This window comes from Hypomesus nipponensis, chromosome 15 (genome assembly GCF_054491055.1).
Source record: "Hypomesus nipponensis isolate SF chromosome 15, ASM5449105v1, whole genome shotgun sequence".
In the NCBI taxonomy this organism is placed as follows: Eukaryota; Metazoa; Chordata; class Actinopteri; order Osmeriformes; family Osmeridae; genus Hypomesus; species Hypomesus nipponensis.
The window spans coordinates 5,114,726-5,127,662 of record NC_140375.1 but is presented as its reverse complement, the minus strand read 5'-3'; the positions used below and the strand labels follow the sequence as shown (position 1 = coordinate 5,127,662).

General features: G+C 44.3%; 2 protein-coding genes across 17 annotated transcripts; both read left to right on the top strand.

The window, feature by feature from the left end:
- The first annotated feature begins 236 nt into the window (after positions 1-236).
- Positions 237-2,404, top strand: fbxo36a (F-box protein 36a). 2 transcript variants are annotated; one of them, XM_084674646.1, is made up of 5 exons: positions 237-374; positions 876-984; positions 1,068-1,240; positions 1,437-1,656; positions 2,062-2,404. In XM_084674646.1, the coding sequence occupies exons 1-4, from the start codon at positions 279-281 to the stop codon at positions 1,620-1,622; spliced, it is 564 nt and encodes a 187-aa protein (XP_084530772.1). In that variant the 5' UTR covers positions 237-278; the 3' UTR covers positions 1,623-1,656; positions 2,062-2,404. The 2 variants fall into 2 exon arrangements, with proteins under 2 accessions (XP_084530772.1, XP_084530771.1); XM_084674645.1 differs by having other exon boundaries at positions 1,437-2,392.
- On the top strand, positions 2,073-12,611 carry zbtb38 (zinc finger and BTB domain containing 38). 15 transcript variants are annotated; one of them, XM_084674641.1, is made up of 4 exons: positions 2,073-2,211; positions 2,487-2,551; positions 2,645-4,387; positions 7,961-12,611. In XM_084674641.1, exon 4 carries the CDS (start codon positions 7,961-7,963, stop codon positions 11,729-11,731), a length of 3,771 nt encoding a protein of 1,256 aa, XP_084530767.1. In that variant the 5' UTR covers positions 2,073-2,211; positions 2,487-2,551; positions 2,645-4,387; the 3' UTR covers positions 11,732-12,611. The 15 variants fall into 15 exon arrangements, with proteins under 15 accessions (XP_084530767.1, XP_084530765.1, XP_084530763.1 ...); XM_084674640.1 differs by having other exon boundaries at positions 2,086-2,211; positions 2,503-2,551; XM_084674635.1 differs by lacking the exons at positions 2,073-2,211; positions 2,487-2,551 and having other exon boundaries at positions 2,628-3,589; positions 3,827-3,883; positions 4,300-4,387.
- Positions 12,612-12,937: the final 326 nt, after the last annotated feature.

Here is a 12,937-nt window from a genome sequence, read left to right as displayed (position 1 = left end):
AAGTCTGTCAGAGCTGACTGACCTGAGCCCACAGTAGGGTATGGTATGTGGCTGGGAAGTATCAATCCGCTGGGTCATGACCCCCAAATCATGCAACCCCCTCTCCACACAAACACAATTTAATATATTGATATTATACTTATATATTTTAATGTGAAAAAAATAAAATATAATTGCATTCAACACATTTATTCGCGTTTCACAAATGTTTTTATTTATCGAATTCTAAAATCTGTATTTGCTTTTTTCGTTGCCATGGTAACTATATAGCGTCCAAAATGGCTTCTCTACTTGGCGAGCAAGTGTTCGAAATAAGTGGTGTAGGTCCATCGCCTTCAAAAGATTTCTTTCAACTTGTTATTACCAAAACCGATGTAAGTATTTCCTGTGGAATGACATTGTACTGAAATATGAATCCAATCCGAGATGTGGAACTCTTTCTACTTTGGTAGAAGCCAGTGTGTAGAGGCCTACAGCACCTTCTATGACTACTACTGTACTGTACAGTACAAGTATAGACACAACTTGGTCTTCCTAACGGTCCTAGCAGAGCGATAATGTTACGTTATAGATTGGTTTGTGAGTTGTCTTGTTTTCACCATGACTGAGCACCGACCTGCAACCCAACACGGATGAGAAGATTCAGCTACAGCAGGTTCCATCCAGACTATAATGATGTGTTTTTGTGTAGGCAGAGTCACTTAGGGCTGTTTAGCCAGATCATTTTAGTTATAAGTGAAATATTCACAATGTTGTATGAGCCTTCTGACATTTTCAGTGAACTTAAACCTCAGAGCAAGCTCTGGTCCACCATATTGTACATAGTGCAGATGATAATAATTCCTGGTAATTTCTTGAAATTGATTTAATCGCAGGTGATATGGAGATCATGGAAGATTTCCCTACGAGTAGAATTTCGTAGTTCCGGACCTGGAGAAATGAAGCAATCCCATGAGGAATATTTGCTTGATTCTCGACTGCAGCGTAAGGTTTCCAACACATCCACCATGGTCTTTGACAATAGTTCATGCCAGCATTTATAAGTGCACACCATGCTCTTTCTTTAGACCAGGTAGGTCTGGTGTTCGGACAGAAGATTCTACAGTACACCCTTGCACTGTGCAAGGGACACTTTGACTACATTCAGCTCCTGCCCAGCCACCTACTGCTGAGAATAGTCTCCTATCTGAATCTAAAGGATACAGGACAGCTTGCACAGACCACAGAGAAGTTCAGGAAGGTGAGGGTTCCTCCGAGATCAACATATGCAGACACATCAATTTTATATTTCAAACAATCCATGGGCCATGTCATCAAGTATAGGGAAAGTCCAGCTCTGGTGTGCTGTTTATCCTCTGTCCCTGTGTTTGTTGTGGTTTTTGTTGTTGTGTATGCATGTGTATGTTGGCATGGTTATGTCGTATGTGGTATCGCAGCTCTGCAACTCTCCAGAGTTTTGGGAGCAGATTGTGAGGCATCGCTGTGATGATTTCACCGCTGACATGGAAGGTCTTGCCAAAGCCATGGGCTGGAGAAATATGTATTTAAATTTCTTTCACAAGAAAAAAGATCAAGAAGCTGTCAACAATCAGGAGGGAGGTAGTGAGACACCATCGGCTTAGAAAGGATTACTCCTCCGGTAATAAAGATTTCAACGTAAGCGAAGCTAATGTGTTCCACTAATAGGATTTCCACAGATTTTGATGTTGCTTTTTGTGTGAATTTTTTTAAACTTTAAAATGCAGTGCCAATTGAAGTATTTTAGGCAAGTTATATTATCCGAGTATTACATGAATGGGCCTGAAGGTCTCACTGTACCTCCAAATGAATGATGTTAACCTTTAATTGTTCATTTGTTTAATTGTTTCTCAATGCCTTTGATTTCTAATGACATATATATGGCATACACGGACCATGACTGATTTGATGTGTGTCATTGATAAAAACATGACGAAAACTTACTACAGTATTAACAAATGTTAGACCAGTGATTTTCTTTTCAGAATAGCAAGGGTCAAAGGCAGCCTTTGGAAAAAATAACTTCCTGTTTAAAAAATACAGATTTGATTGTTCTTACGCCCCCTGCTGAAAAACAACTGAGCTGAAAGAGCTGTTGGCATAGAAACAGGACTTCAGCTATCCTCCAGCCAGCAGAGGGAGCAAAGAGGACAGTCAGTGCAGTCAGAAAGTGGATTAGAAACCTTCAATAAGGTGACATGTGAAAATGAGAGACAACATCAGTAACAACTGTCCTCCAGAACCTAATTCACTTTTAAATGAAAGGTCCCAAAAATATTATCTAACCCATTTAGTATATGGTTCCAGAAACAGTCTTGAGACTCTGTAATGTTAAGATATAAGGCAACACTGCTAATGTTTGAGTAAAGCAATACATGTAAAATAGAATAAAACATTGATCTCAATCCAAAACAAAAATAACATGAATATGTAAGGATGTCATGTAAAAAAGGTGTTTCAATGGACAGACTATTTCCACAACAGAAATCTCTGGGCTGTGTATGGACCTGACTGTGGCCCAGGGCTGTGACTGGTACAGTAGTTTATTAAACCGCCTCCTTCACTGGGTCCTAAAGAAAAAATGTTCATTGCATAACCAGATCTGTCTCCACTTTCTGGACTCCAGACCAGCACACGAACCAGCCAGGAAGGAAGACACAGTTTGTTGAGGCAGAGTTTTCTCTTGTTCACTGATCCCATGGTGTCAGTGGCCTCCAGACAGGCACCAGCAGGAAGAGGATTTCAGAGGCCGTGTTCAGGCTGGGCCAGACGCAAGCTGGCAAAGGACAGAGGAAGGGAAATCCTATGACTGGGCCCAGGGAGTGGAGGAGCTCGGCAACACATCCCAGCACTCCCACTCAACACAGAACTGCTGCAGAACCACTTAGGGAGATCATGTCATTTCCCTGAACTCAGAAAGTCTTCAACAATGTTGCAGTATTTTTTTTATCTGACTGACAGAGAAATATCCACATAGTAGTGCAAGATTAAAACACATCTCAGTTTTCTCACACTAATGAGAAAACTGCCGGTAAGCATTTATTTACATTTACATTAAGCATCTTTTTATATAAGAATACATCCATTTGGTTGACTAACAATATAATGACTGGAAAATGAGTAATGAAAACTGCTTTCACGACTTTGCTTGATGGACTTGGGCAAGGCAAGGGTGCACAAACATAGCGACTGCTTTCATTTAGGTGAAACTGGCAGGATATCACTAGAGGCCATGTTGTGTTTTTCTGCAATGTACCCGAGAAATAATAGGGAGAAGGGAGGGGGTAGGGAAAAAGCATGTGTTAAACAGATGGGATATGTAGAATATTTAAGTTATATGTAAATATGCCACCATACAATTTGCTTGTGTCATGTTGCCCCTGACTGAAAAGGTTGCCAACTTTTTTGCTATCTCATAGCACTTTGTGGGTTGCCACAGTAACCAGTGCATGGGAAAGTGCAGCAGTTTACAGACCTGGGGAGTGCTGGACAGCTGCCAGACTGATTCACTGACTGCTACCAGGCAGATTACTGGTTGTGTGAAAAAAAATATTTTCCTGACTGCTATCAGGTAAATCTTTTACATTGACCTTTGACAAGGTGCTCTAAGTATTACCAGGCTGGTTCACTTTTACCAGGCTGGTGCAAGCACTGCTTCTAGACTGGTGTGCAGTCTGCTCCAGGTGGCTAGTTGAGAGCCCTCATGCAGCAGTGACACTGCTAGGTCTGCACCAGAAATAGATGCCAACAAAGCTTGTGGTTAACATTGTACGCCTTGATCTCAAAGCCACTGTTATGTGACTTACAGCAAGTTGTGAAAACAGAGAGAAGAGAGGACTGAGGCCGGAAGATCTGTTCATTTCAGGTAAACCTCTGTGTACCACATTTAGATTGATGTATTTAGCAGACACTTTTATCCAAAGCGACTTCCAAAAGAGAGCTTTACAAAAGATGCATACAACAGTGCGTGGGCATTCTGCATCTGGGCAGAAAATGCACAAGCACCTTGGGTTCAAAACAGACTGCACAACCTCTCCCCCATTCGACCCTGAAGCTTAAGGTAAACTCATGTCCCTTGTGACTAATAGTCTCACTGCACTCAAACACAAGAGATTCAGACAGTGTTTCATACCATGAGTACCATGCCTTCCTCTGCCCCCCTCCCCCATTCTGCAGCTCTGACGCACTCAGTCTTCAATCTGTGAGCATCAATAAGCAGCCTCAATGTATGTTCTCCAGGGATATGATACTGATAGCACTCTCCCTTCATTCTCTTTCTAGGTGCTAAGGAATGACACACTGAGTGGTCTATGATCTTGTGATCCCAAGAGAATAGCAGCCGTGTTCCTGTGCAGTGGAGTGCCATGACGTGAGTGTAAGAGAGAGGGGCTCGACTGTGTCAAGGCGTGTGCCCGTATACCACAGACAAAGAGAATGTGCATGTGTGCACAGGCATGAGACAGATGGAGGTTTTCTTTTTGAGTGTTGAAGCAGGAATCCCATTTCAGTCAGACATACATGGTAGCAGGGTAGTATGTGGTTCAGCTAAAACCTCATTACTGTGGCCCGCTAGCAGACGCTCAGTCGGCCACTCGCTCTCATTTCTCATAGTGTTCAGCGCGGGTGTGGGATGCAGCAGCAAGCGACTCTCTGTAGTCGTCAACCATGCTTAATAAAGTTGTTGCTTCCTGCTTTGCGGCTGCAGACTGCACAAACCACTGGGGCATCACAGAGGCAGAGCTCTCGTCCCGTCCTGCTATTTATACCTTGAATGTGGGATCCTTTGGCTGCTGGGCTAATATCTGGGACAGGGGGCACCCTGGGCAGTGGAGACTAGTCTGCCCAGCACTGGGGTGAGTGGGGAGAGGAGAAGGACTTTGGAGCTGGAGTGAGCAGAATAGAGAGAGGGTGGGAGAAGAGGAAATACGACAACGAAAGCTCTGCATCATACAGCACCAGTGTGCAGCGATTAATCTAGGGAAAAAAAGTCTGCCTTCCGTTTATGAAACATTTTTTGGCGTACACTAGAGAGCATGAAGTAAAGAGGAGGAATACAGCATGATATTGTTTCCTGTTCCCCTTCTGCATCATTCTCTCTGATTTGTCAAGGTATGTTCTGCATGTTTTCCCCTAATTTTACAACCTTATTTAACGGAAATCGACAGCATTAGGGAGTATAGACTGTGACTTGTGCGGGACATTTTCGCTCTTGTATTGACTGAAGCGTCACATGTTGTAGATAGGAGGGTTTCTTGCTTTGTAGCTTCTGTGGAAGAGAGATTTCATTTAGCTTTTACAGGTTACAAAATGTATCACAGAATATTAAGGGAACGGTGAGCTTGGGTGTGGCAAATCAACCCACTTGATGACAACATCTTCATTTCCGCTCAGTGCATAACAACAATAAACAGAACTCGTCAATAATGACATGAAAAATGTATACAAGCATTCGTTACCAGAGGATAAAACTCAAGGTTGAAGCATATAGTCTGCCCTAAGCAGAAGAGAAACGGTCCATTTGGTTACCTAGCAGCAGACTCTGACATATGCATGTAGTATCCAAAGGGAGACAAAGGAGATCCTTCAAGGTGCTGGAGCTTGCTCTGCAATACTTGCTTTCAGACTGGGATCACTGAGGGAGGGACAAGGACCAAATCCCCCAGACAGCTTATGCAGTCGCCCGCCATCCAACTGAATCCCAATATGTGCTGCGCCACAGCATGTTGCCGTGACAACGAAGGCCTGTCAGAAAGGGAGGCAAGAGGCTGCGTGCTTAGGAAGATGTGAGGCTGCGCCTCCGTCTGCAGGCAGCCATGTTGTCACTGGCATCTAAATGAAACAAAAGAAAAGAATGTATGTGTGCTATATTAATTAAACTGAGTGAAAGCACTGAAGTCAAAGCACCTTTAAAAAATAACAATAAACGATTGGTGTAATATAGCCCTTGTTACCAAGAGAAAAAACCATTTTTAAATGAAGTTGAAGGATTGCACAACTTCAGTTTACTGTGCAGTTTATAAGCCTTTCTTTTGTCCTATTGCCATCCTTCCTCGTCTTAATTCAAGCAATTGTGCATGCACATCAAAGGTCAGCTACTGTATCACCTATAAATAGCCAAGACAAACCCCAGACACGGTGTGAGGCAGCCCTGATGTGCTATAGGAATTCCTTGACGGTAATATTAATTCACAAAGGTACTATGGAAGAACGTCCCAGTCTAAAGGTAATCAGGGGCAGGAACAAATTATACTTAAACCAGCAGCCATTTTATATCCCCCATATTATGCATGGACACAATCGCAGCTGACAGGCAGAGCTAGCGTGATGTAGCTGCTGTGCTAGACTGAAGAACTTGATCTGCAAAAAACAACAACAACAACTCTTAATGTTGTCGTCAACAGAGCACACAATAACATGATGAGGATTATAAATAAATACGTTTGTATCCTGAAGTAGAAAGTGGTCTGTGATAAGTGGGGGAAGAGTATTCTTACAGTTTGGGATCAGTTTGAACCTTGTTTACACAGGATATCAAATGTGGCCCTTCTCCAAGCCAGTACATCTCCTCCTGTGATTACACAGCTGTTAAAACGTACATGGCTGCATGGAGGCAGACTGTTCCCTCAAAAGTGAGGAGAAACACTGTACTTTCGAATTTCCTCTTGGTCAGGCAGAAAGATCATAGGCATCCCCATTAATCACAAACAAAAACAATGAGCTATCTATGGACAGTGCAGCAGATGGTTGTGTATGTACGTGTAGGCCTATGTGTGCTGTGTAGAGCCTACATGTAGACTGGTGCACATGTGCATGCATCAATGACTGTGAGCAAGAGGATAAGCAATTCAACAACTCAACTCTCCCCTTAAAAGGAAGAGCTGCCTTGCAGAGGTTGTCACACCTTGTTGTTCACCTCTATTTGACTGGCTCTGGGGTTCAGACCTATCCATCAGCAGTCTTATTCAAGGCGTTGGTTGGTGTTCCTGGTACTGCCTCTGACTCAGCTGTGTGTGGGTGAGAGCAGTCAAAACAACCCTCCCCTCCCCCACCTTCTGTTCTACTGATACAAGCCAAGGCCAGGGTAGAAGCCTCATTATGACTCAGAGTGGTGTTGGAATTCACTGTCTCAGTCACAGTTTATTTCCTCTGAACTTGAGCTTGTTACATACATAAATGTACTGTTTATTGTGCAGCAACTCAAAATGTTTGTTCAGTTTGTTACTCATAACTATGTCACATACACTCAATGGGATGCAAAGTGAAAAACAAGCATGACTTATGTGAGTGTTACAGCAGTAATGCTCCCTGTATGCAATGGTTAGTTTAATTAGCTATGTAACAGAAGGAATGTATAATCATTCTGCCTTTTGGCACTCATTCTGGAAAGAATTCAGATACTATATTCTAACAGGAGTTCTGAAGGAGCCTTCCAAGAGAAAGTGTTGCTATGGTCATTCAAATTTGGTTTAAATTTGGTTCCAGAGGGATTTTTATTAAGAATTGGAATGGAATTTTGAAACATTATGTAGCCAAGAGTAACAGGACCACATGATGTGACTAAAGATGTTACCAATATGTACAGTAGTAGTTTTCACTAGGAGAGTGGCGATCTCAGAATTGTTTGGACAAACAGTAATCCTCCATGGTTTGACGGTAACCGTGTTACTATGGAAACCGTGAACCATCGCCATAAACATTACTGCCATCTAGTGTTATGAAGTAAGATGAGATAAACTGACACCTGCCTGTTAGATTTCCTACACAGTTCACTGGCACTTTCTACGAGTCAAATAGACATTTCCTGTTTTCATCTGTGTGGTTAGAATAATATTTTTTCCTGTTTCCTATTTACCTTCATAGACAATGAGCAGAGAGCAGGATATGCATCACATTTCACATGCTCCCCTCTTCTCTTGTCCTGTCTGTTTGTCTTGGTCAGCAGATGACTGTGGTGCACCCCGGTACTCAGTGTCTGATGGACAGTGCTCACCCCCAGGCTGTGCTCAGCAGGCTCAATGACCAGCGCTCCCTGGGCCTCTTCTGCGACGTCACTATTGTGGTGGAGGACGTCAAGTTCCAGGCACACAGGAATGTCTTGGCGGCATGCAGTGGCTACTTCAAGAGCGCTTTTGCCAATCCGGAGGGATGGCCCTCCAATCAGGTGCTGGAACTGATGGACCTCAAGTCAGAGGTGTTTGCCAGTATTCTGAACTTCATCTATTCTTCTAAGGTGGCATCATCCAGCATAGAGGAGCAGACATGTTTAATAGCAGCTGGAAAGAGACTGGGGATTCCCTTTTTAGAGAGACTGATAGAAAAGGAGTTGCACAGCTCCGTGGCCCCTCAAGTTGAGATGATTCCTATCTCAGTCAAGACCCCAGACCCCTGTCAAGCCCATGCTCCCAGAGAACCTAGAGGGGAGACCTGTTTCCCTGAGGAACCTGACAGTTCCCAGGGTCCACGGATCACTAACGCCTTCTCCATCACTGAAGTGGGCCCTGGGAACCACCTCTTCACTCCTCTGGTTTTCCGCAGTAAGGAGAGGCCTTCCCCAGACCTGGGCCAGCCCCCAGCTGGCTGTCCAGCCCCATGCAGTCCCACAGCAGACACTGAGCCAAACAACACCCTGTCAGAGCATTCCTATGCAGTCAACCAGGGACACAAACCCCCAGAACACTGCTGCCAGGGAGACAGTAAGAAGAGCAACAAGCCCTCAAACTCATTAACAAAGCAATTAGCGAATCGGAATTCGGGTCCACTGAAAAAGCGCCACAGCCTGAGAGGCACTTTGACCAAAAGTATCCTTCCTAATTCGGTCGTGCCGCATACACCTTTACAAAATACTGGAGATAGCCTCTCAGCCAATGATTTCCCAGACACACAAGGAGTTATGGCACCGCCCTCACTGTACGCAGAGACTGAGGTGGATAGGAGCAGGACCACCTCTCTGGAGCTGCCTCTGGCCAATGAAATGGTTCAGATGGAGTTAGACCCACCCACACTCTCACCTCACACACAAGCTAGCATATCTATCTATGGCTGTGAGTACTGCCCAGAGATATTTACCAATAAAGCACTTCTCACTGTACATATGGAAATGCACAAAAAACGATTTGTCAGCCATTTGTTTTGCAAATTCTGTCACAGGAAATTCATTCACCTAAAACGATTGCGTAATCATGAGCAGGTGTGCCTCAAGGCCTTGAAAGGCTCACTTGAACAAGAGTCTGATGACGATGAGGCAAAAGGGAATCCTGGAACAGACAGCCTGCCGGGCACTGACATCAACAACACAGGGCCAGATGTACACTTGCCTTCCCCGGACCTCTCCAACCCCCATGTGTCAGAAACCCTGGAGCTGGACCAATACCAACCCCCCGCGGCCGTGGAGAAGGTGTTGAAGCCGGGAGGGTCTAAGAGGGTGCATAGCTGCAGCGTGTGTAGACGGGCCTACGTGACGTTGTCCAGCCTGAAACGCCATGAGAACGTGCACTCCTGGCACAGGGCGTACCCCTGTCACTACTGCAACAAGGTGTTTGCCCTCGCAGAATATCGTACCAAGCATGAAATCTGGCATACAGGTGAGCGTCGCTACCAGTGCATCTTCTGTCTGGAGACCTTCATGACCTATTATATTCTGAAGAACCATCAGAGGTCATTTCACGGGATTGATCCCAGAATAGCCGTGAATAAAAAGTCAGCAAATGGTGGTTTGAAAGGCAGTGTTTACCCAATCAAACTTTATAGACTCCTGCCTATGAAGTTTAGAAAGAGGCGCTATAAGACGTACAGTCAGACCTACTCAGAAGGGCTAGAGAGCAGTGACCAAGCCCCACTAGAATGCAGTTCTCCCATCCCACCACTTCAGGACAGTGGCGCTATGAACAATGCAGACACAGCATTGTTCTCCATGCCAGTGACGTTCATGGCCACCCCGAAGATGGTCGCCTCAGTGATGCCTCATATTAGTTTTGATCAGCCATGTGGCCAGGAAGTAGATCCGAGTAGATCCACACCAATCCCACAGCGTGACATGGATGACTATAACGCCACAATGCAACCAGATGGGGAATCCTCAGCACTCGACAGGAGTCCCAATATGCCCTTTCAAGAAGTTATGCCACAAAGCTCACTGAATACTGTGAATAGGTTGAGTGAACTTTCAGCAGCAGCAAGGAGAGTTGAGACTATGACTAGTCAGCTACTTCAAGCAGGGTCACAGAGTTTAGGGCACAGAAAAGCAGTAGGGGGCAAAACAGAGACGTACATTGCCAAGCCAGCGTGCCCAGGCCCGTCTTTGGACAGTCATGTTCTTCCCCTTTGCCAGATTACAGTGAAAATAGGCAACGAGGCCATTATCCGCCGAAGGATCAAAGGCTCCAAGCTGTTCCCCAAAATAAAAAAGAGAAGCCAGTCCTGGAGCCAGGTGGAGAGTCAAGGCTTGAGCTGGCCTGCAGAGGTCGCTGTAGACAGTTCCGGTCTAAGTCGTCGTCAAAGAACTGAGGCCACTTCCTCTGTTGCCGAGCCAGAGCTGTGTGATGATGCCACTGATCGTGATGCGGCTGACCAGCTCTGGCGGCCCTACTACTCTTACAAACCTAAGAAGAAGAGCAAGAAGCTGAGATCTAGACACAGGAAAGAGAGACGTTTCAAGCACTCTGTGACATCCATAACACCTGTGGCCGGCGAGGCCTACAAGGACACAAGTCACAGTAGCGGAGATGTGAGCTTCTCAAGCGACAGTTTGGAGGTGAAACGTCGTCTCAGAAACAACAGTCCAAAACCCATGTTTACCTGCAACATCTGTTCAAGCATCTTTATCACTGAATCTGGCCTTAAAGCACACATCATTGGCCTCCACCCTAGTTTCTGTCGGATATGTAGTAAGCAGGGGCCCCCTGGTGAGGGCCCTGCCTCTGAGACCTATCAGGCCAGTGGTGAGTTCATATGCGAGAGTTGTATGGAGAATGGCTCCTGTTTTGAAAATACAGTACGGAGCCCCAGCACAGAGAAGCGGTACCGCTGCGCTTTCTGTCCCCAGCGCTTCCTGTACCTGGCTACCAAGAGGAGCCATGAGAAGAAACACCAAGAGCCCACTGGAAAGGGGTACCAATGTGACAACTACACAACACACCCTAAATCCACAGGAAGACTGCATGAACACCAGACAAAGTGTGCCATCAAAACAGAGGAGGAAGATCGAGACGGCACAGAGAGAGTGAGCAAACAATCCATAGATAGATTCTCAGTAGATAATATGGAGCCTAAAATCGAAGACAGGAAGGACACAGCTGACTATAGGTCACTGACTCCAAAGCTGGAGGATTCAGTTTGGACCGACAGTAATAGAAACCAGCACACAACCATGCGAGCAAACCTTAGCAGACAGCTGTCACCCCCCTCCATCAACACCATATTTTCTTTGTCACCCTCTGAGTTAAAGCATAAAAAGCCCCAAAAACATTTTCGGATGAACTATGAACATCAGACATGTTTCACTTCTAAACGGCCAAGGTCAGACTCTACAGGTAGGGACACATCCAGCTATCAAGGCCTTCCGACCAAGACCAGCCCAGACAACCATGACAATTATGGACAGGCTTTTCCTGCACGGTGGAAAAAGGACTTTGTCTCAAAGGGACCAACTTTCACCTCACAGAAGTCAGAAAAGACACTGTACAAAGACGAACCACCTTTTCAGACCCACCACTGAAGAGCTGCCACACTGAAGTAGTGAATGTATTTGATATTAATCACATATCCAAACCAAGAGTCTATATAGGGAGGCCTGTCGGATGGCAGACATTGAAAAAGTGACAGTCACTGACATACATGTATTGTCTCTGCTCTTAAAAACACATGTTCCTGTTCTTGAAAGAAGTAATTTATTTTTCTATGATTTTTTAAAATAAAGAGTATTATGTTGCCCCCCTATGCATCACTATAATTAATTGGGCATAGTTAGTTACACTTTATTGCATTTGTTTAACTACCAGCCATAAACAGCAGGCCATGCCCAATTATTACTGCACGACATGCACCTTTCAGATTAACAAACACATATTTGTTTAATGTATATATGAAATGTGATAACTGCAGTTTGAGTTACAAAGGAATCTAATTAAAAAGTATACATTTTGCAGTCTAAAATGTCAGTGAAGAAAATTTTTGAATTGTATTTTATATGAATGTATTGAAGTATTTCAATGTTCAAAGTACTTTTTTAACTTATAAAATACTAAATAGTAATAATAAATTAATAACAAATTGCATTTTAACAAAGTCTGACATGTGCACATAGAAAGTTGGTATGGTGTTTTATTTTTTACTTAAGACATTCAAAGGGCTGTTAATCCTTTTAATGTGCCCATACTTAAATGAGAGATCTATTTTATCCTCAATTGACTTCAACTCACAATTGAGTTTTTTGTGGTCTCAAGGAGAGAGCCATCTGAAAAGTTAATTTAGTGTTCTGCCACTGTTCATCTCGACATGACTTCATTTCCAGGTGTTCTTCTCTTCTACACTGTCACTGGTTCAGTTCTTCACAGGTAGTAGGTAACACCACTATGTTTCAGCAACATTCTTTCCTCTCGTGCTGTTCCATAATAAACACAATGGACAGTTAATGCTATTCTCTGTTTTTTCTTCACGGAAACAAGAGCTAAGTCACAGTTAGGTGTAACAAGGGCATACAACGGCTCTACCATGTTCCATGTCCAATTTCCCTTGGAGGTAAGTGATCACAGAGTGGGCACTGAGCACAGAGAAGAAGCACTGTGACCCAGCGGAAGCTCCACAGCCTGTGTGTGTGATCCATTGCTCCCTGCACATGTTTGTGTGCTATTGGTTGTGAATCAATAAAGGGTTTATAAGACGGTCCTTCTCTGATGTAGTAGTAGCTTATACCCCTTATGTC

Bases quoted from the DNA above. Each gene is read 5' to 3' on its own strand.
- zbtb38 (XM_084674639.1), top strand. From the start codon at position 7,961: ATGACTGTGGTGCACCCCGGTACTCAGTGTCTGATGGACAGTGCTCAC.
- fbxo36a (XM_084674646.1), top strand. From the start codon at position 279: ATGGCTTCTCTACTTGGCGAGCAAGTGTTCGAAATAAGTGGTGTAGGT. The intron at 375-875 runs GTAAGTATTTCC...ATTTAATCGCAG, and splicing joins TTGTTATTACCAAAACCGAT to GTGATATGGAGATCATGGAA. The intron at 1,241-1,436 runs GTGAGGGTTCCT...GTGGTATCGCAG, and splicing joins CCACAGAGAAGTTCAGGAAG to CTCTGCAACTCTCCAGAGTT.